The sequence below is a fragment of the Sphaerodactylus townsendi genome, linkage group LG07 (genome assembly GCF_021028975.2).
Source record: "Sphaerodactylus townsendi isolate TG3544 linkage group LG07, MPM_Stown_v2.3, whole genome shotgun sequence".
Taxonomy (NCBI): domain Eukaryota; kingdom Metazoa; phylum Chordata; class Lepidosauria; order Squamata; family Sphaerodactylidae; genus Sphaerodactylus; species Sphaerodactylus townsendi.
Genome location: NC_059431.1, coordinates 12,937,974 through 12,958,232, shown reverse-complemented (window position 1 = coordinate 12,958,232; position 20,259 = coordinate 12,937,974). Strand labels below are relative to the sequence as shown.

General features: G+C 46.2%; 1 protein-coding gene across 1 annotated transcript in view; it reads left to right on the top strand.

Moving 5' to 3' along the window:
- LOC125436940 (unconventional myosin-Vb-like) overlaps positions 1-20,259 on the top strand; it is a 100,861-nt gene that overhangs the window by 5,983 nt on the left and 74,619 nt on the right. The window contains exon 4 of the mRNA XM_048504323.1: positions 406-469. Coding sequence (XP_048360280.1) covers positions 406-469 — 64 coding nt within the window. The remainder of the gene's footprint in view (positions 1-405; positions 470-20,259) is intronic.

Below are 20,259 nucleotides of genomic sequence, written 5' to 3'. Positions count from 1 at the left end.
GTTTGTTGTGAGGGGGGAAGGGCAGAAGGAGATTATGGCCCTTCAAGTCTGCAGTGGTGAGAGAAAGGGGGATATAAATCCAAACTCCTCCTCCTCCTCCTCCTCCTCCTCCTCCTCCTCCTCCTCCTCCTCCTCTTCTTCTTCTTCTTCTTCTTCTTCTTCTTCTTCTTCTTCTTCTTCTTCTTCTTCTTCTTCTTCTTCTTCTTCTTCTTCTTCTTCTTCTTCTTCTTCTTCTTCTTCTTCTTCTTCTTCTTCTTCTTCTTCTTCTTCTTCTTCTTCTTCTTCTTCATCCCTTAACCTTGTCTTCTCCAGACTGAACATACCTAGCTCCCTAAGCCACTCCTCATAGGGCATGGAATCCAGACCTTTTACCATTTTGGTCATCCTTCGCTGGACCTGTTCTAGCTTGTCAGCATCCTTTTTGAATTGCAGTGCTCAGAACTGGCCACCGTATGCCAGAGACTGAGAGGTGAGTCGGCTCTCCCTCAATGTAGGGGTTGAAGCAGAGACTTGAATGAAAGCAGCAGCTACCTCCACTGTGTGTGAGTGAGTGAGTGAGTGAGTGAGTGAGTGAGTGAGTGAGTGAGTGAGTGAGTGAGTGAGTGTGTGTGTGTGTGTGTGTGTGTGTGTGTGTGTGTGTGTGTGTGTGTGTGTGTGTGTGTGTGTGTGTGTGTAGTTGGTTTTGATAGAAAAGCTTTGTTGGGTCCTTGAGTGCACTGACACCTGTGTAAGATTGTCAGTGTCCCGAGCAAATCGAATCTGACATGTGAGGCATCATAATTTGGAGGCATGCCATGCCTGTTTATTGGTTTTGATTAGAGAGGGCTTGTTCTTTATCTGATGCAGAGGGAAAGAACAAGCTAAAAAAGATGACGGGATGTTGGTGTCTGAAAGATGAGTGCAGTGGAATTTGCTGATGGGGTTTTTATTGCAGTCAGTGATCTGTGTCCTACATCTCAATAATAATACACAGACTGGCATAAATCCAGAGAGCGGAAGGTCATCGCGCCTTTATGGTGCCTGGAGGGATTCCCATGACAAATTACTAGGGGTTGGTGGTTTGTGGAACTCTCCCTCATCAGAGTAGTAAACATTTAGGAGGGGTTTTTTTATTCATGGAGGTGAAAGTCTGTGGAACTGGTGTACGAATGCATGTAAAACATGGCAACCGTAGCAAGCAAGCCCTGGAAAAGTTTTCCGGCCTGTTCAAATGTATATGGAAACGCTTTGAACCCTACAGTCTTATATTGTTGTGCTTGGATCCAGGGTCTTGAAGATGCGTTGTGTTCAAAGAACGCTTTTCTCATTGATGATTCTGTCAAGGAATTTCTGAGTGTCTACTGTGGAGATACCAAGTGACGTGTAGAATCCTGGGCCACGTTCTGTGGCACAGACAATTTGTGCAGGTCATGGACAATACTTTTCAAGCCTCATCCTACTAGATCACAGGTGTGAAACTCGCAGCTCTCCAGATGTTATGGACTACAGTTCCCATCATCCCCTGCCAGCATGATGTTGGCAGGGGATGATGGGAACTGTAGTCCATAACATCTGGAGGGCCACAAGTTTGACACCTATGATGAACCAAGAATGTGCCTTAGAGTATACCCAATGCACGTGATACCGAGGATTTGGAGAGTAATCCATCTTTCAGCGATGGAAATAGGTTACTTAATGACCCCTTTTGCACGGGCCAATAAACCCGGGAGGGGGATGGGAAAAACCCGAGAGGGGGAGGAAACTTTGCATAGCTCCCACTCCTAACACAAGTCCGCCCTGTGCCGCCCCCCCACCGCAACCTGGGTTTTTCAAGAATTGCCCTTTCTGCAATTCTTTTGTTTTAATTCGAGTTGCAGCTGCACACGAGCAAACGGCTGCCCCAAGATGTGCATTACTTGGCCGCGCTTCCCTTTCCCCCCCAGTCCCTGCCTCTCTGCTTTGAAGCTACGCAGGGGCATAGAGCATGGCTGTGGAGGTCCCTGCCTGCCTAGCCCCGTAGCTACACAGCGGAGGGAGGTGAACCGGGGGGAAAAGGTGCCTCCGTGCAAAGGTGCGATGGCAACCCACATTGCCTCTGTGGGCTCCGTTTTCTGCCTGCACAGAGGGATGCGAATGCCCCGACGGCAACGTGGGTTGCTTTACCCTGACTGCAACCCGCTGTACTTCGCCTGTGCAGAAGGGGCCCATGTAAAACAATGCAATCCAACAGCCTGAGAGATCCAGCAGGCAGAGCAATGGGACCAGGACTACAAACGTTAGAAACAAGACATAAAATATCAGATGTGATCAGTGGTGGGATCCAAAAATTTTAGTAACAGGTTCCCATGGTGGTGGGATTCAAATTGTGGCGTAGCGCCAGTGGGGCTGGGTGGGGCATGGCGGGGGCGGGGGCGGGCATGACGGGAGCGGGGCATTCCTGGACAGGGCTGTGGCAAGGACGCAGCCACTGTACTGGTCCTTGGGCGGGAAACGAATGCACGCAGGCGCAGGCTGCCACGCACGCTGGTGCACCTCCTGCTAGACTTCTTCAAGTTCTGCACGCTACTGCTGAGAGGAGGGGCGTAACTAAAGCAAAAATCACGTGGCAAAATCACCAATTAGTAACCCCCTCTCGGCACACACAAATAATTAGTAACCTACTCTCGGGAACCTGTGAGAACCTGCTGGATCCCACCTCTGGACGTGATAGTCAAGCAATGCAGAAAATAGAATTACTAAAGTAGAAAACAGTGCAGCGTGCCCGGGATAATACATTCATCAAATTATCCTACTATATAAAAGCCCCAACGTGCTTCAGACGACTCCCTCAATTTTTTTAAAGAGGGGGGGATGGGAAGTCTAGTCCATGAGCATCCAGGAGGGTCAGACCTCTGCACTTCCTGGATGCTCATGCACTACACTTCCCATCAGCCCTGCTGAAGGGCGACTGTAACACTTGGTTCTTCAAGTCACGGGGGCTGCTGGGCATTGCAGTGCATTACCATTCGGAAGGCGCAGGGCTCTGATCCTTCCATATGGTAATGCACTACAATTCCCATCAGCCCCTGTGATTTAAAGAACCGAAGCTGCCAGCTCTGGCGATTTGTTTACAAACAGGAAGGGAATTTACAGTATTGCTGTCCACAACTTGATTGAACAATGTGCCTTTTCTCCCCAAGAGTGATGCTATTATTATAAGCTACATTGCTCCAGAAACATCGCTGAATGCCTGAAGGGCGAAGCCACGCGAGGCTGGCTGGAGATGCATCTACTTTCAAGAAATCTTTTCACGTTGATGACTGATTTGGAAAGATCGTTGCTCCCTGCTGCCAACAGTTTTCTTGAGCCCATTGTATTGTTTTGCAGTTGGCTTTATTGCTAGGAGATCATATATGGCACATATAGTACCATAGACTATAACATAAGAACATAAGAACTAGCCTGCTGGATCAGACCAGAGTCCATCTAGTCCAGCACTCTGCTACTTGCAGTGGCCCACCAGGTGCCTTCGGGAGCTCACAAGCAGGATGTGAAAGCAATGGCCTTCTGCTGCTGCTGCTCCTGAGCACCTGGTCTGCTAAGGCATTTGCAATCTGAGATCAAGGAGGATCAAGATTGGTAGCCATAGATCGACTTCTCCTCCATAAATCTGTCCAAGCCCTTTTAAAGCTATCCAGGTTAGTGGCCATCACCTCACCTCCTCTGTGGCAGCATATTCCAAACACCAATCACACGTAAGCGTGAAGCAAAGTGTTTCCTTTTTATTAGTCCTAATTCTTCCCCCAGCATTTTCAATGGAATGCCCTGGTTCTAGTAGACAGGAGAAAGAGAGAAAAATTTCTCTCTGTCAACATTTTCTACCCCATGCATAATTTTATAGACTTCAATCATATCCCCCCTCAGACGTCTCCTCTCCAAACTAAAGAGTCCCAAACGCTGCAGCGTCTCCTCATAAGGAAGGTGCTCCAATCCTTCAATCATCCTCGTTGCCCTTCTCTGCACTTTTTCTATCTCTTCGATATCCTTTTTGATAACCTTATTTCCTTATTTTTGATAACCTTATTTCCTTCATTAAAAACACTCTCTTGAGCAATTCTGTGTGGTGTTTGTGGAATGCCAGGAGCAGGGGGGCCTTCGTGAGTCTGCTCAGATGGGCCATTCCACGCCATGTGACCAGAATAGAGCACGCACCAGTCATGGCTCTGTGGTAGAGCAGATTCTTTTCATGCAGAGTCCCAGGTTCGATTCCTGACATTCCCAGTTAAAACATCTCTGATACCAGATGTTGGCATGGCTACTTCTGTGGAATGTTTTGCAATACTTGAATGGCAAAAGATGTAACGGCTGTCTGTTGCTAAAATAGTCAGTGGCAGAAAATGGCCATCTGGGTTTCCGGAACACTCCGCCTGGAACCTCTTAACTTTCTGTACTGTTTTACAATCCCTTCCTTTTAAAAACCGCTGGCCGTGGTGCTGAAGGATACTTCACTCTCTTTCTTTTACGAGGCAAAAGATTTTCTTCTCCTCGTTTGTAGTTGTAGGAACAGACACCAATAAAGCTGCCTTTTGCAGGAGTTTTCTTTTAAAACCCATGTTTACTAAAATGGGAGAGACACTTTTGCTATCCTGAATGGCTTTTCAGAAGATAATGCTTCTCAAAGGACTACAGAGCACTGTGAGCTATGGACCCTCCCAAAATGTGTCAAAGAGACATCTCAAGGAAACAATTGAGAGCCAGCTTAGGTAGTGGTTCAGAGCAGTAGACTCTAATCTGGTGAACCGGATTTGTTTCTCCACTCCTCCACATGAAGCCTTCTGGGTGTCCTTGGGCTACCGTAGTCACAGTTCTCTCAGAACTGTCAGCTCCATCCACCTCAAAAGTTATCCATTGTAGGGCAGGGAAGACAATTGTAAGTTGCTTTGAGACCAGTGGTGGGATCCAAAAAATTTAGTAACAGGTTCCCATGGTGGTGGGATTCAAACAGTGGCGTAGCGCCAGTGGGGCTGGGCGGGGCAAGACAGAGGTGTGGCCGGGCATTCCAGGGGCGGGGCATTAATAATTTCTCTGTTACTGTAAAAAACTCTTACTGTAAAAAAGAAGTTCCTAATTTCCAGCTGGTATCTTTCTGTCCATAATTTAAACTCATTATAGCAAGTCCTATCGTCTACTGCCAACAGAAACAACTACTTCTCCTCTAATTGACTGCCTGTCAAATACTTAATACTTTCAGATACTTAATTTTGTTTCTAGAAATCAAAAGAAGGATACTTTCCTTAAACAAGGAACTTTACCATATTACTAAAACATGTTTTTAAAACAGCCCAACAGGGAGAATGATCCCGTTTTCTACCTTCGCTAACCAGCCACATAGGAAACAACAGGACTTGATGATTTTTGGACCTAATGGAATTTCTAACGGAAAAGCAGACCCAATTAGTAACCCCCTCTCGGCACACACAAATAATTAGTAACCCACTCTCAGGAACGGGTGAGAACCTGCTGGATTCCACCTCTGTTTGAGACTCCTTAAAGGTAGAGATAAGTTAGGTATAAAAACCAACTCTTCTTCTCAAACTGGTGTGCTCCGAAAGTGGACTTTTTTGCACATGGCTTGGATAGCACCTGAGGACAGATAGCACAGACAGGGGATTCTGCAGCAACTTTTCAGTCATAGCAGAAACTGTACTTAGCCCCAGGTGAATGTGGCAGGCTCAGAATATCCCAGGGAGCTGTCAGGTTGCATCAGGTTACACTGACTACACAGCGAAGTGCCAATCGTATGTGCCAGGGACACCCGCTGAACAAAGATGTTCCCTTTGCCGGAGCTGATAATCTGGTGGTGAGCAGAGATCTAAAATTTTGAAACCATAGGGGGGAAAAGTTGTTTTTCAGGAAGTTGTGTATGTGTAAAAATGGAAATTACAGGAAGAATCGAAATATATTAAATACTTAGTGTCCTATTATACCTAAACCAGTTTTATTTCTTCAACAACATAGAAGAGTTTGATTTATATCCCTCCTTTCTCTCCTGTAAGGAGACTCAAAGGAGCCTACAATCTCCTTCCCCCCCCCCCCCAAACAAACACCCTGTGAGGTGGGTGGGGCTGAGAGAGCTCCGAAAAGCTATGATTAGGCCAAGGTCACCCAGCTGGCATGTGTGTTGGAGTGCATAGGCTAATTTGAATTCCCCAAATAAGCCTTCACAGCTCAAGTGGCAGAGCAGGGAATCGAACCTGGTTCTCCAGATTAGAGTGCACCTACTCTTAACCACTGCTGCTCCTAAAATGTATAGTTGATAAGTTAGCATATGACGTTAACATATGAAATTGCAGTATTGGCAGTGGTGGGATTCAGTAGGTACGCACCACTTCAGCAGACCCGGTTGTTAAAATGGTGCTTGTAAACAACCAGTTGTTAAATTATTTGAATCCCACCACTGAATATTGGACATATTTATGGCATGTCAAAGTTGTAAATGCCTTTGTTTTGTACAAGTAGAATTGCAGATATACCCAGTACTTGAATTGCAGATATACCCAGCCATTGCTTTCACCTCCTGCACGTGAGCTCCCAAAGGCACCTGGTGGGCCACTGCGAGTAGCAGAGAGCTGGACTAGATGGTCTGATCCAGCAGGCTAGTTCTTATGTTCTTATGTTCTTATGTATTTGAGAATGCACGCTGATGTACCCTTGGTTACCTTAACCTACATTCCCTCATTTTCATTATCTGGTCAGGGACGGCTCCGTTTTCAGTGAAATTATCAGTTTTCTGCTGAGGCTTTGGTATAATTTCTGCCCTTCCACATTCTTATCTTTTTCCTTTTTACACCATCTGTGGGTAAATGTGTCAGAGCAATTTGAGGGAGAGCTGCAAAAGTCAACCATAAGCCATGTCAGAAGGAGAAAAATTGAGATATAACAGTTGTAAGGCAATGAGAATGTTGCATTTTCCCCTCATGCAAATGAAATATGCTTCTAGGTGCAGGAATGCATCTTGGATTTAAGAGCTATTTGTGTCTATAGCAGTGGTGGCGAACCTATGGCACGGGTGCCGGAGGTGGCACTCAGAGCCCTCTCTGTGGACACTTGAGCACAGAGTTCATAATGTGGGAAGGGGGTGGAAAATCACCCCTCCCACACACACACACATATATCTAGGCTGGCCTGGACATGATCCTTTACCTGGGAGTAAGCTTGGTTGCTGGCAATGGGGCTTACTTCTGAGTAAACCCTCCTAGGATCATGATTCACCCTTTGAAGCGTTGCACGTTTGCTTCACCAAGCTTACTCCTGAATAACATGCGCCTCAGAGCCAACCGCTTTTTCTAAACCAGGGGTAGGGAACCTGCGGCTCGAAAGCCACATGCGGCTCTTCTGCCCTTGCACTGTGGCTCCACGAGCCGAGCCGCTGGCCCCATCCTTGCCCGCCCTGCAGGCAGCAGGGCGGACGCATCCATACACTTCTCAGAATGAGCGGAGTAAAAGGTAAAAAAACCCCAATATATATAGTATTATCTTAATTTTAAATGTCAAAAATTATTTGCTGCTCCAAGTGTTTTCTTTTCCTGTGGAAAACGGGTCCAAATGGCTCTTTGAGTGTTAAAGGTTCCCTACCCCTGTTCTAAACTAAAACCTCAGTATTCAGGTTAAATTGCTGTGTTGGCACTTTGCGATAAATAAGTGGGTTGTGGGTTCCAATTTGGGCACTTGGTCTCAAAAAGGTTCGCCATCACTGGTCTGTAGCCTGCTTACCTTGTTTTTAGAAGTATTTCCCAGAGAAAACCAACAGCAGTGAATTGCCAAACACCGTCTTAAAAAGCACTGTTTTCAGCAGATGCTCTCACACTGGAAAGGATGGGACCAGATGGGCCTCTCTTGACAGGCTTTTCATAGCCATGATGCTGTTTTTGCAAAGGGAAGTTTTCTTGTGGCTGTTCATCCAACTTCAGATAATAGAGACAGACAGAGACGGACGGATGACGGAAACAACCTTATTTTTTAGGCCACCGTTTCCCAACCTGATTGTCCTGACCCAGAAATGGATCACGAAGCCTTGGGGAGTTAGCCTCAGGCCTTTGCCGGCTTATTAATTTGTGCACGTCCTCTCTTTTTCCCCCCCAAGCAGGCCACCATACCCAATAAATTTGAACTATGCCGAAAAGGGTGAGAACAGCTGCTTTAGGTGAATAGTGTTTCTGTTGAGTGTTCCATGAGGGAGAAAGGTGGCCAATAAATGATTTAAAGAAACAAATAAAAATATGGGAATCTCTAGTATCCGTTCTTTATTCCGCTTTCCCGCCAAGGTATTCCGAGCAGCTCAGTGGCTTTTTCCCTCCACTTTTGTCTTCTCAGTGACCCTGCAAGGTACTTTTAGGCTGCGTGCGGCTGACCCGAGGTCAGCAGGCTTCCATGACAGAGATTTGAGCCTGGGTCTCCCCAACACCGGTTTAATTCTACGACTGCTGCACCACATTGGTTTTTCTGTAGTTTGGCCTTTCCTCTATATATGTGTGTTTAATTCCCTTTTTTTCTTTAAAACAGTAGAGAGGCCATGCAAACTAAAGCGGAAATGAAAATTTTGAGGTAAATTTCACAGCTGACTAATTAGACTCTTTGAAGAGTACTGAGGAAAGGAGAATCTTCTCTCCGTGGTTCATTTCTCACTGGCCATTTCTCAGTGATTGAGTGTTGTCTGACTCTTAGTGGAAGGAAGAGGGTCTTAGGAAGCATCTGTGCTGTAGAGTTCCGCATGATGGCTTCTTTCCTGGGGTAACCAGAGAAACCTTTTCTCCATTTTGGTCTTGCCCTTCCTCCAGGGGTCTTAGGGGCATGCGTGGCCATTTCTTTCACATCCTGCCCGTGAGCTCCCAAAGGCACCTGGTGGGCCACTGCGAGTAGCAGAGTGCTGTACTAGATGGACTCTGGTCTGATCCAGCAGGCTCGTTCTTATGTTCTTATGCGGTTCCTCCTTCCTCCTGCTTTGCCTCACAACAACTCTGTGAGAGTGACTGGACAAGATCACCCAGCAGTCTTCATGGCTGAGTTGGAATTTGAACCCAGATCCCTCCCCCGCTTCTAGCCCAGCATTATAGCCACTGCATCACACTAGCTCTTAGAAGGACTTAGATATTGGGGAGAACCAGCGTGGTGTAGTGGTTAAGAGCAGGTGGATTTTAATATGGAGAACTGGGTATGATTCCCCACTCCTCCACCTGAGTGGCAGAGGCTTATCTGGTGAACCAGATGTGTTTCCTATGTTCCTGCTGGGTGACCTTGGCTAGTCACAGTTCTTCAGAGCTTTCTCAGCCCCACCTACCTCACAAGGTGTGGGGAGAGGAAGGGAAGGAGTTTGTAAGCCACCTTGAGTCTCCTTACAGGAGAGAAAGATGGGGTTTAAATCCAAATTCTTCCTCCTCCTCCTCCTCCTCTTCTTCTTTTGCATTCAGGTGTTGAGCACAGCCCATTCCCAAAGCAAAGGACATGGATGGAGAGAAGCTACATAGTTCACTGTGTTGTAGCAGGACCTATTTCCTCTTGACCCAGCGTGGACACAGCTGTGTGTGCTTTCTACAAACAAGAAAAGCAGACTTGTGTTCCATGATGACTCACAGCGTGTACCCAGATGAGCTGGATTCTGTGATCTGTTTGTTCACCTTATGGAAATAAATTTGTTTCCTTTTCTGATCTTAGACCGAGTGGAACGCTGAAACACCAGCCGATGGGCTGCCGCAGCCCCTCTCTTTTTCTTCAGAGATTTGCTAGAATAGTGGCTGCAAACTTTCTGTGAGCTGCCGGCACCCTGTCTTTCTAAATTTTGTAACATCCCACCTCTTCCTAAATAGAATAAATAAATTTCATGTTGTTTTAATACATGTGATGTGGCGGCCAAGAAAGCCAATGCGATTCTAGGCTGTATCGATAGTATAGTGTCTAGATCAAGAGATGTAATTGTATCTCACTAGTATGCATTGGTTAGACCTCACCTGGAATATTGTGTATAGTTCTGGGCACAGCAGTTCAAGAAGGAGATTGACAAGCTGGAACGGGTCCAGAGGAGGGCAACAGTCTGGAATCCATGCCCTACTACGAGAAGAGACTTAGGGAGCTGGGGATGTTTAGTTTGGTGAAGAGAAGGTGAAGAGGTGACATGATAGCCATGTTTAGATATTTGAAGGGATGTCAGGTTGGTGAGGGATCAAGCTTGTTTTCTGCTGCTCCAGAGGCTAGGACCAGGAGTAATGAGTTCAAGGTGCAGGAAAAGAGATTCCACCTAAACATCAGGAAAAATTTCCTGACAGTCAGGGCTGTTCGACAGTGAAGTACACTGCCTCGGAGTGTGGTGGAGTCGCCTTTTTTGGAGGTTTTTAAAGAGAGGCTGGATGGCCAATTGTCAGGAGTTCTTTGATTGTGTGTTTCTTCATTGCAGGGTGTTGGACTTGATGGCTCTTGTGGGTCTCTTGCAACTCTATGATTTTATGATTCTTCCTAAACAGAATAAATAAATTTTATGTTGGTGCAATACATGTAATAAAACAGCATAAAATAATCTCAGTTCAGCTGGGATAAGTAACATTTACACATCCCAACATAAAAACGGTCCATCACAGAATGCAATTTTGTGACCTCCGTGTTCCCGCTGTAGCCAGACGTGCTCTCGAAAATGCAGCCAGTTCCGGAGTAAAAGTGTTCCTCGAGCATCTATGGACAATGTATTGTCAAAGGCTTTCACGGCCGGAATCACTGGGGTGCTGTGTGGTTTCCGGGCTGTATGGCCGTGTTCTAGCAGCATTATCTCCTGACGTTTCACCTGCATCTGTGGCGGGCATCTTCAGAGAATCTGATATCAGATCCTCCTCTTCCTAAATAGAAGAAATAGATGACGTTTATCTGATATCAGATCCTCTGAAGATGCCAGCCACAGATGCAGGTGAAATGTCAGGAGAGAATGCTGCTAGAACACGGCCATACAGCCCGGAAACCACACAGCACCCCATCTATGGACAGTTTTTGAAAATAACCTAGAAAAGAATTTTGTAAACCCTACTGCTCCACTGAGAAAAGTTTGGAGACTTCTTGCAACTTTAGTAGCTCTTGTGGTGGAGGAAGAACCGATTATATTGTCATGTTTCGTTTCGTTTTTACGTTGAAATGAATGGACAGTTTTGAGATTATTATTTTTTTGTGAATGCCACTGTGCCCCTTGAGATAATAGATAGAGACACGGCAGTACTGCAGAATTAAAGTTTGGGAGTTCCTTGCCTTAAATATTGGTCATCTCATCCCAGCCTGTTATCCAGTTGTAAAAGCTAGTGACCTTTAAAAAAAATATCTGAAAGGTCAGCAGATTCCAAGTACTGTGCTTCTTCATTTGTGCAGAACGCTGGTACAGATATATCTCCTAGCACAGACTTGCTGTGAGTTTCATCCTGGTAAGCTACATTTCATTCCATCGGGGTTGTTCTGTGCAAGATCTTTTTCTTTCAGTAGTGGGAATACGTTCAGCTGCCATGTAGGATCAGATAATGCAGTCCTCACAGTGCTTTAAAAAAAAGTAATGCTAGTCCTTAAATTATCTTCAGGGGGTAGGTAAGGTAAATGTTCTAGCTCTTGACAACCTAGCAGGACTTCTTGGAATATCAGCAGCTGTTCTTTGTCGCATTTCAGTGATCCCTGGATGTTGAATTGCAGATAAATGAGAATTGCCGATGTTATGATACCGCTAATTCGGTTTTAATCTTCTTCCCAAATATGAGAGGGGGTGTGGACCTGAATAACCAGGGAGTTGCATTGGGAAATCCTTCCTGCCTGGGAATCGGTCTGTGATCTTCTTGTAGGGTCAATAGCCACAGCCCTTCCATTGTATTACAAGTGTTTATTAGCCACCTTTCTTGAGAGCCAGCGTGGTGTAGTGGTAAAGAGCTGGTGGATTCTAATCTGGAGAACCGGGTTTGATTCCCCACTCCTCCACCTGAGTGGCAGAGGCTTCTCTGGTGAACCAGTTTTGCTTCTGCACTCGTACATTCCTATTGGGTGACCTTGGGCTAGTCCCAGTTCTTCAGAGCTCTCTCAGCCCCACCTACCTCACATGGTGTCTGTTGTGGGGAGAGGAAGGGAAAGGAGCTTGTAAGCCACCTTGAGTCTCCTTACAGGAGAGAAAGGTGGGGCATAAATCTAAACTCCTCCTCCTTATTCTTCTTGTTCTTGTTCTTCCTCCAGTGGCACTCCAGCAGCAGTGGCGTAGTGGTTAAGAACTGGTGTACTCTAATATGGAGGAACCGGGTTTGATTCCCAGCTCTGCCGCCTGAGCTGTGGAGGCTTATGTGGGGAATTCAGATTAGCCTGTGCACTCCAACACACACCAGCTGGGTAACCTTGGGCTAGTCACAGTTCTTCTGAGCTCTCTCAGCCCCACCTACCTCACAGGGTGTTTGTTCTGAGGGCAGAAGGGAAAGGAGTTTGTAAGCCCTTTGAGTCTCCTATAGGAGAGAAAGGGAGGATATAAATCCAACTCTTCTCCTCCTCCTCCTCCTCCTCCTCCTAACTGCAGTAACATAGTTGTAGTAGTAACTCCAGTGTTTGGGGGTGTTGAGAGCAGCATACACTGCAGGATTGGCAGTGGCGAAGGAGGTTAAGAGCTCGTGTATCTAATCTGGAGGAACCGGGTTTGATTCCCAGCTCTGCCGCCTGAGCTGTGCAGGCTTATCTGGGGAATTCAGATTAGCCTGTGCACTCCCACACACGCCAGCTGGGTGACCTTGGGCTAGTCACAGCTTCTCAGAGCTCTCTCAGCCCCACCCACCTCACAGGGTGTTTGTTGTGAGGGGGGAAGGGCAAGGAGATTGTCAGCCCCTTTGAGTCTCCTGCAGGAGAGAAAGGGGGGATATAAATTCAAACTCTTCTTCTTTTTCTTCTTCTAAAACAATATGGTGGACTAGATGGACCATTGGTCTAATCCAGCAGGACTGCTCCTGTCTGTGTGTGTTGTCAAACATTAATTGCTGATGAAAATAATATATAGCTTCAGATTTTTGTTGTTAGTCTCATATGTGCTGTTCGCCAACATTATCTTGGACCATATCTGTGTCTGGCAGCCTTCAAGATGATCAATTCCTCCCAAGGATTCCTTTCAGGACCAGGAGACATACTGACATAGCCCGCCCCACCCCCATGGGTCCCAACTCATATCTGGTTAGGACTGGAATTGTCTTGGTAGTTTTCAAGTTGTGTAGACCTGCTTGAACAGTCTAGTAAGAAGAGGGAACCCAGGAACTGTGATTGGTTTGTGAATAAGGGTGACGTAAACGGAAAGGTGGAAGGAAAATTAGATTAGATTGTGCTATATAACTTAATATTACTGTTACAATAACTAGGCCTCTCAGACAGGTGAGGTGAATGGATCATGTCTGTGTGTAGCCTCGTAGCTAGGAAATGGAGCTATAGAATCATAGAGTTGGAAGAGACCCCAAGGGCCATCAAGTTCAACCCCCTGCCATGCAGGAACACACAATCAAAGCTCTCCTGACAGATGGCCTTCCAGCATCTGTTGAAAAACCTCCAGAGAAGGAGACTCCACCACTCTCTGAGGCAGTGAATTCCACTGTCGAACAGCCCTGACAGTCAGAAAGTTCTTCCTAACGTTTAGGTAGAATCTCTTTTCCTATGGATCAGAATGTTGTCTGAATCTCACCTCTGCCATGAACTCACTTAGGTGATCTCTGGCAAGCCTCTCTGTGCCAGCCTCAACATTCCCATCTACAGAATGGGTATAATAATATCAACTACAGGGTTTGTTGAGCCCTATGGGGGAGGGCGAGGTATAAATCGAATGAATGAACGAACGAACGAACGAACAAATGAACGAACGAACGAACGAACGAACATACAGGAGGGTTTTTTAGCCCTTAAAAAGTTCTCTCCAAATGATCCATATTATTAAGGGTCGGGGGTTGGGGGAGTGCAGATTTTACAAATAGAAGCTCTGCTTTGGTGGCTCTGAGTTCTAATTATTCCCTTCCAGTGTGTGCTACTGATTTGCATCCTCTTTGCCATGCTGCTAGTCATAATTAAGCGCCGTCGTTGGCTTCGTAATGAAACATTGTATTTTACTCATCTTACATAAATGTGGAGGACGCTTTATTGTTGCCTAGAGTCTAATTGTTTTTAAAAGGGGGAGTGTGCATAAATAAATCATATGCATGGATACACACACAAAAAAACCTTTGCATTACTGCATCTTTTGGCTTGGGGCAGTGCACCATTTCCGAACACTAACCTTTTAATTTTATCTAACTATTTACTCTTCTCTCAGAGCTCCCATTCATTACTGCCGTTGGCTGTGAACGGCAGCCATGCTAATGTAGGCATCCAGTTTTCAGTAGCTACAAGACCACAGAAGCTGTGCTAACGAGATGGTGTGGCCATTTCTTTGAAGGTAACAAAAGATATTAGCTTTACTGAGGGTTGGATTTGAGTAGCACCTTAGAGACTAACAAGATTTTCAGGGTATACATTTTCGAGAGGCAAACCAGAGCTTTGACTCTCAAAAGCTTGTACAGGTATCCCTTCCGCACACAACTTCCCCATCACAGTTTTGATATACTGTGGGGTCGGTGTAAGAAACTAAATGGAAATTTGGAGGGAGTTTTTGGAAGCTATAGATCAGTGGTGGCGAACCTCTGGCACTCCAGATGTTATGGACTACAATTCCCATCAGCCCCTGCCAGCATGGCCAATTGACCATGCTGGCAGGGGCTGATGGGAATTGTAGTCCATAACATCTGGAGTTCCAAAGGTTCGCCACCATGGCTATAGATGATTCATGAAGACCAGTAGACGACACAGAAAACGTTTAGCAATTCAGAAATGGTAAAAGGTCTGGAATCCATGTCCTGTGAGGAGAGACTTGGGGAGCTGGGGATGTTTAGTTTGGTGAAGAGGAGGTTAAGAGGTGACATGGTAGCCGTGTTTAGATATTTGAAGAAGAAGAAGAGAAGAGTTTTGGATTTATATCCCCCCTTTCTCTCCTGCAGGAGACTCAAAGGGGCTTACAGTCTCCTTGCCCTTCCCCCCTCACAACAAACACCTTGTGAGGTAGGTGGGGCTGAGAGAGCTCCGAGAAGCTGTGACTAGCCCAAGGTCACCCAGCTGGTGTGTGTGGGAGTGCACAGGCTAATCTGAATTCCCCAGATAAGCCTCCGCAGCTCAAGTGGCAGAGCGGGGAATCAAACCCGGTTCCTCCAGATCAGAGTGCACCTGCTCTTAGCCACTACGCCACTGCTGCTCCCTACGCTCACTGCTTGAAGGGATGCCATGTTGAAGAGGGAGCAAGCTTGTTTTCTGCTGCTCCAGAGACTAGGCCCGGAGTAATGGGTTCAAGGTGAAGGAAAAGAGATTCCACCTGAACATCAGGGAAAACTTCCTGACAGTCAGGGCTGTTCGACAGTGGAATGCACTACCTCGGAGTGTGGTGGAGTCTCCTTCTTTGGAGGTGGAGCCTGTGGAAGGCAGGGTGAGACATAATGAAGAAGAAGAGTTGGTTTTTATATCCTGCTTTTTGCTGCCTTTTAAGGAGGCACAAAATGGCTCGCAGTCGTCTTCTCTTCCCCAAGAGAGACACCTTATGAGGCAGGTGGGGCTGGGAGAGTACTGAGAGAACTGTGAGCAGACCCAGGTCACCCAGCAGGCTTCACGGGGAATCGAACCTGTTTTCCCAGATTAGAGTCCACTTCTCTTAACCACTACATCACACTGGCTCCCGAAATGCCATAGAGTCCGGCCATTTTCTCCAAGGGAACTGAACATAAGAACATAAGAAAGAGCCTGATGGATCAGAGACCAGAGTCCATCTAGTCCAGCACTCTGCTACTCGCAGTGGCCCACCAGGTGCCATTGGGAGCTCACCTGCAGGAGGTGAAAGCAAGGGCCTTCTGCTGCTGCTGCTCCCGAGCACCTGGTCTGCTAAGGCATTCGTACATCCCAGATCAAAGAGGATCAAGATTGGTAGCCGTAGATCGACTTCTCCTCCATAAATCTCTCCAAGCCCCTCTACAGATGAGTTGCAATTCCATGAGATCTCCAGGCCCAGTTGAAAGTTGGCAACCGTAGATTTTGTGTTGCAGGGGAAGGAGATAAGGGAGCAATTCTCACTCGGCTGATGGGAATCCCCTTCACCGATGGAGATTTTTCTGCAGGATGAAGGTCTGAGCTTCAAATATTGTGCATAAAACACGTTCCTCACACGTGGGATCTTAAGAGCTGGGCCTTGCTTTGCCGACAGAACCCAAGTCTTGTCGATTGTAAATGTCAAAAACCAGCCTGTGCTAGCAGCTTCAGAGGTGGGATCCAGCAGGTTCTCACCAGTTCCCGAGAGTGGGTTACTAATTATTTGTGTGTGCCGAGAGGGGGCTGCTAATTGGGTCCGCTTTCCCATCTCCACGTCCCACAACTCTATGGTTTCGTGAGGGTGGGGAGATCAGCACTCCGACATTCCCAACATGAAGAGTTGGAGGCCAAGAGAAGGTGAGAGGCGTGCTGCTAGCCAGCAAACCACCGGTAGGGGTAAGTTAGCTGGCGAGGGGCTCCATGAATCTGGCCTGGAAGTAAATTGGCAGCGTGGATAAAACAAGTCTGGAACGGTATAATAAAGTTGCATAATAAATCAGTTGAATCAAAGAAGGGAGACTTTCTTCCAACAGTGAAAGCGTGTGATGGATCAGTCAGCTTCTGAATCTTTATTATGGCATGTTTGATGGGGAGCTTCCAACTGGAGCCCTGTGTCTTGCCTTCTGGGAAAGCCCCCGGGAGACACCTGAGGATTGATGAGCTGCGTTTTCTCCCTTATCGTGTAAAGCATTAAAGGCTGACAGAGACAGATGGGGAAGGCACGACTCCTTAAATGCAGAGCAAAGTAATTAAGCACGATCCATTTAGAATCAGCAGAGGCAGATGTTCCCGGAACGAGCCCTTGTTTGTTACACCTACCTGAACTTGGAACCGCACTTGGTTTCGCCGTGAATATTTCAACCTGGTAATCGGAGACCTTGGCTCCATCCTCCGCCAAAAGGGAGACCGCGGCCAAGAAATCGGAAGGGGATTGAGGCTGGGGAGGGCGGCCGTGAAAGAGCTGGAAAAGATTCTTAAGTGCAAAGAGAGAGATTTGGTGGGGGCGGCAGGGGTGGGGGCGGAAGTCGTGCTGGGGCAGCAGAGTGGGGGCGCTAAGGGGATGATTGGGAGGGGGCGCAGAAGAGGAGACAGCAGGCAGCGCAGTGCTCCTACAGCTCCTTGCTCTTGGGGGGGGAGTGAGGGGAGGTGGCTGAACCTATCTCCCTCCCCCCCCATGCGGCCTATGGAAGTGACATTCAGGGCTACCCCTCCCTTCTCCCTCATAACACTTATAGTTGGAAGTCATTACGTGATTGACGTCCTTGTGTTGCCAACCAGATCTTGGCTGTTGTCTTCTAGCAGGGTGTCTTGCTGTCACACTTATTCCTATGGTGTGGTAGAATTCAGAGTAGTCAGAGTTCTTGCAAAGTTCACGTTAACGTCCCCTGAAGGATGCTCAGATCAGAGAATCTACTCGTAATCGCCTCGGTCAGGGACAGGGCCTTTTCAGCCTTGGCCCCAATCTAGTGGAATGCTGTGTCTAATGAGTCCAGATCTGTTGCCAGTCTGAGGCCTATAAGACAGAGATGATCCACCAGGCATATGGTTGACGTGTTAGTGGTTAGCATCTGTTTTCCAGCCAGCTTAGATATTTTAGCTGTTTCATTGCCATTGGGAGAGTTAATTATGTTGTAAGGTTCTAGCTAGCGAATTTTTTAAATCTATTGAGTGTAGATTGTTACTGTTGTACTACAAGGAGCATCAGTGGCGTAGGAGGTTAAGAGCTCATGTATCTAATCTGGACTACAAGTGACTACAAGGAGCAGCAGTGGCGTAGGAGGTTAAGAGCTCGTGTATCTGATCTGGAGGAACCAGGTTTGATTCCCAGCTCTGCCGCCTGAGCTGCGGAGGCTTATCTGGGGAATTCAGATTAGCCTGTGCACTCCCACACACGCCAGCTGGGTGACCTTGGGCTAGTCACAGCTTCTCGGAGCTCTCTCAGCCCCACCCACCTCACAGGGTGTTTGTTGTGAGGGGGGAAGGGCAAGGAGATTGTAAGCCCCTTTGAGTCTCCTGCAGGAGAGAAAGGGGGGGATATAAATCCAAACTCTTCTCTTCTTCTTCTTGTATATGATTGACTGGGAACTGCCCTGAGGCTGGAAGGGGAGGGGCAATAGAAAAACTTAATAAAATAGCGACAGAGCAAAGAATCTACAACCTCTGATGTTATCTGCCTGAGCGCAATTGGAAGATTGAGAGCATTGCTCGATACAGTTGTCCCCCTTATAGAGCGTCCCTTTATTGCCATCCCATGATTTATTCACAATATTGGCATACCATTTTTCAATCATAATCGTTCTCCAGGCGGACTGAGAGAATCCTAAGAATAATATCCATTAGCAGAGTGTTCAGTTTGAAAGTGCATTATCCAATATCAGGTAATAAAGAATACACACAGAAACTATTTATTTCAGGATCGCGAGCCCACATTTATAGTCAAGAAAGAATCTAATATCCGTCATAGGATTTTCCCGAGAAATCCATCTGGATCTTTTCTAATCTGATGTATCTTTTTTCATATATGTTCCTTTCCAAGAATAATTTCCTGTGGAGAAAGATATAGCACCGAAGAATCTTTTTTTAACGTATTATCTGAACATCTTTCAAAGCAATACTTTACTGTACACAGATTGCTTTAACCCAGGAATGTGTTTGACCTAGAATTTGAAATATGTGGATGAATTTGGAGGAAGAACTTTCATTTTCTGGCTTCACTAAAATTCTGGCTTGCTCCAAAGATTGTCTGCTTGGGCATGCATAACGATGCATTCCCTCTCATCCTTATGGCCATAAGAACGACCCTCCTGGATCAGACCAGTGGTCCATCTAGTCCAGTATCTGGTTAGTGGATGAAACAAATGTTCTGGAGGGCAAGCCATAGAGGCCAAGACTGTTGGATTGGACAGCCTTGCATGCAACAGGCACAGAATTCTGGGAGAGCTCAGCGAACATTCTAAAAGTGACAGTTGTAGACTGTAGCTCTCTGATTGAGGAAAGATGTTGTTCAGTGTTCTGTTAACTAAAGCCATGTAAAAGCCTCTGACTGAAAGTTTAATACTGTAAACTTTGCTTGTTATTGGTAACCAAATTGTAATCAAATGATGATCAGTAAATTAATTGAAATATAAGTGTGACTTTGCTAATATCTATATTTTTCTCTCAGTATAAGTAAAGCCCCTCGGGGATCGGGTGGTATAAAAGTTTAAATAATAAATAAAATAAATAAATAAAATAAATAAAGTTCTTTATGATTTCTGAGGTAAAAAGGCTGGCCTTTACCAAGATAACTGTTCTTATTTAAAGTGTCACACAAGTTTGCTTCTTTTGAATATGGAAGTTCCCTTCAGTCACCATGGCTAGTAGCCTTTGGTGGACACTTCTTCCATTAAGCTCATTTCCTGTTAAAGCCATCTCTGCTCACGTCCATCATTGCTTCTAGGGCTGTAGTATGCAGAATGTCCCAGATTCAGTCCTCAATATCTCCATTTAAAAGGACCAGGTGGAAGGTGATATGAAAAACCTCTGTCTGAGACCGAGTATTGCAGCTGCCAGTTGAGTAGATAATACGGATCTTGAGGTATAAGGCAATTTCATGCAACTGAATCCTACAATTTAATTACCCATTACAGAAAGAAGTTTTTTTCTTTTGTCTTTCCTGAGTCTACTTTGTCAGCGTTCTTGGATCCCATCCCTACCCCTCTACCTCATTCTAGTGTTAGATTTCCAATAGAGCTGATCAGATGCTTTTGGGAAAGGGGGGTTAACGTCAGCAGTGTGTCCATTGCTAGGTCTCTTGAAAATTGGAAAGAGGCAAACGATTTGCCTTTTACAGAAGGCAGAAGAAGTATGGAAGATTCTTTCCCCTTGACTGGATGGGTGGAGCGCATAGCCATGTTTTACAAAAGACGACTTTGTAAAGACGACATTCCTGCCTTCCAGCTGCTGGTACTATTAGTCTTTTGCATCCCCTATTGAACTTTTCGAGAACTACTTCCCTTAGCATCATATTGGAGCTCTTCTATTGCTGGATACTTGCTTCGGTGCCTCGGGCTGGAAAATAGTCCATCGGTCATATTGATGTCCTAGCATTCTTGCAAAAAGCCTAATGCTCTGGCCCTA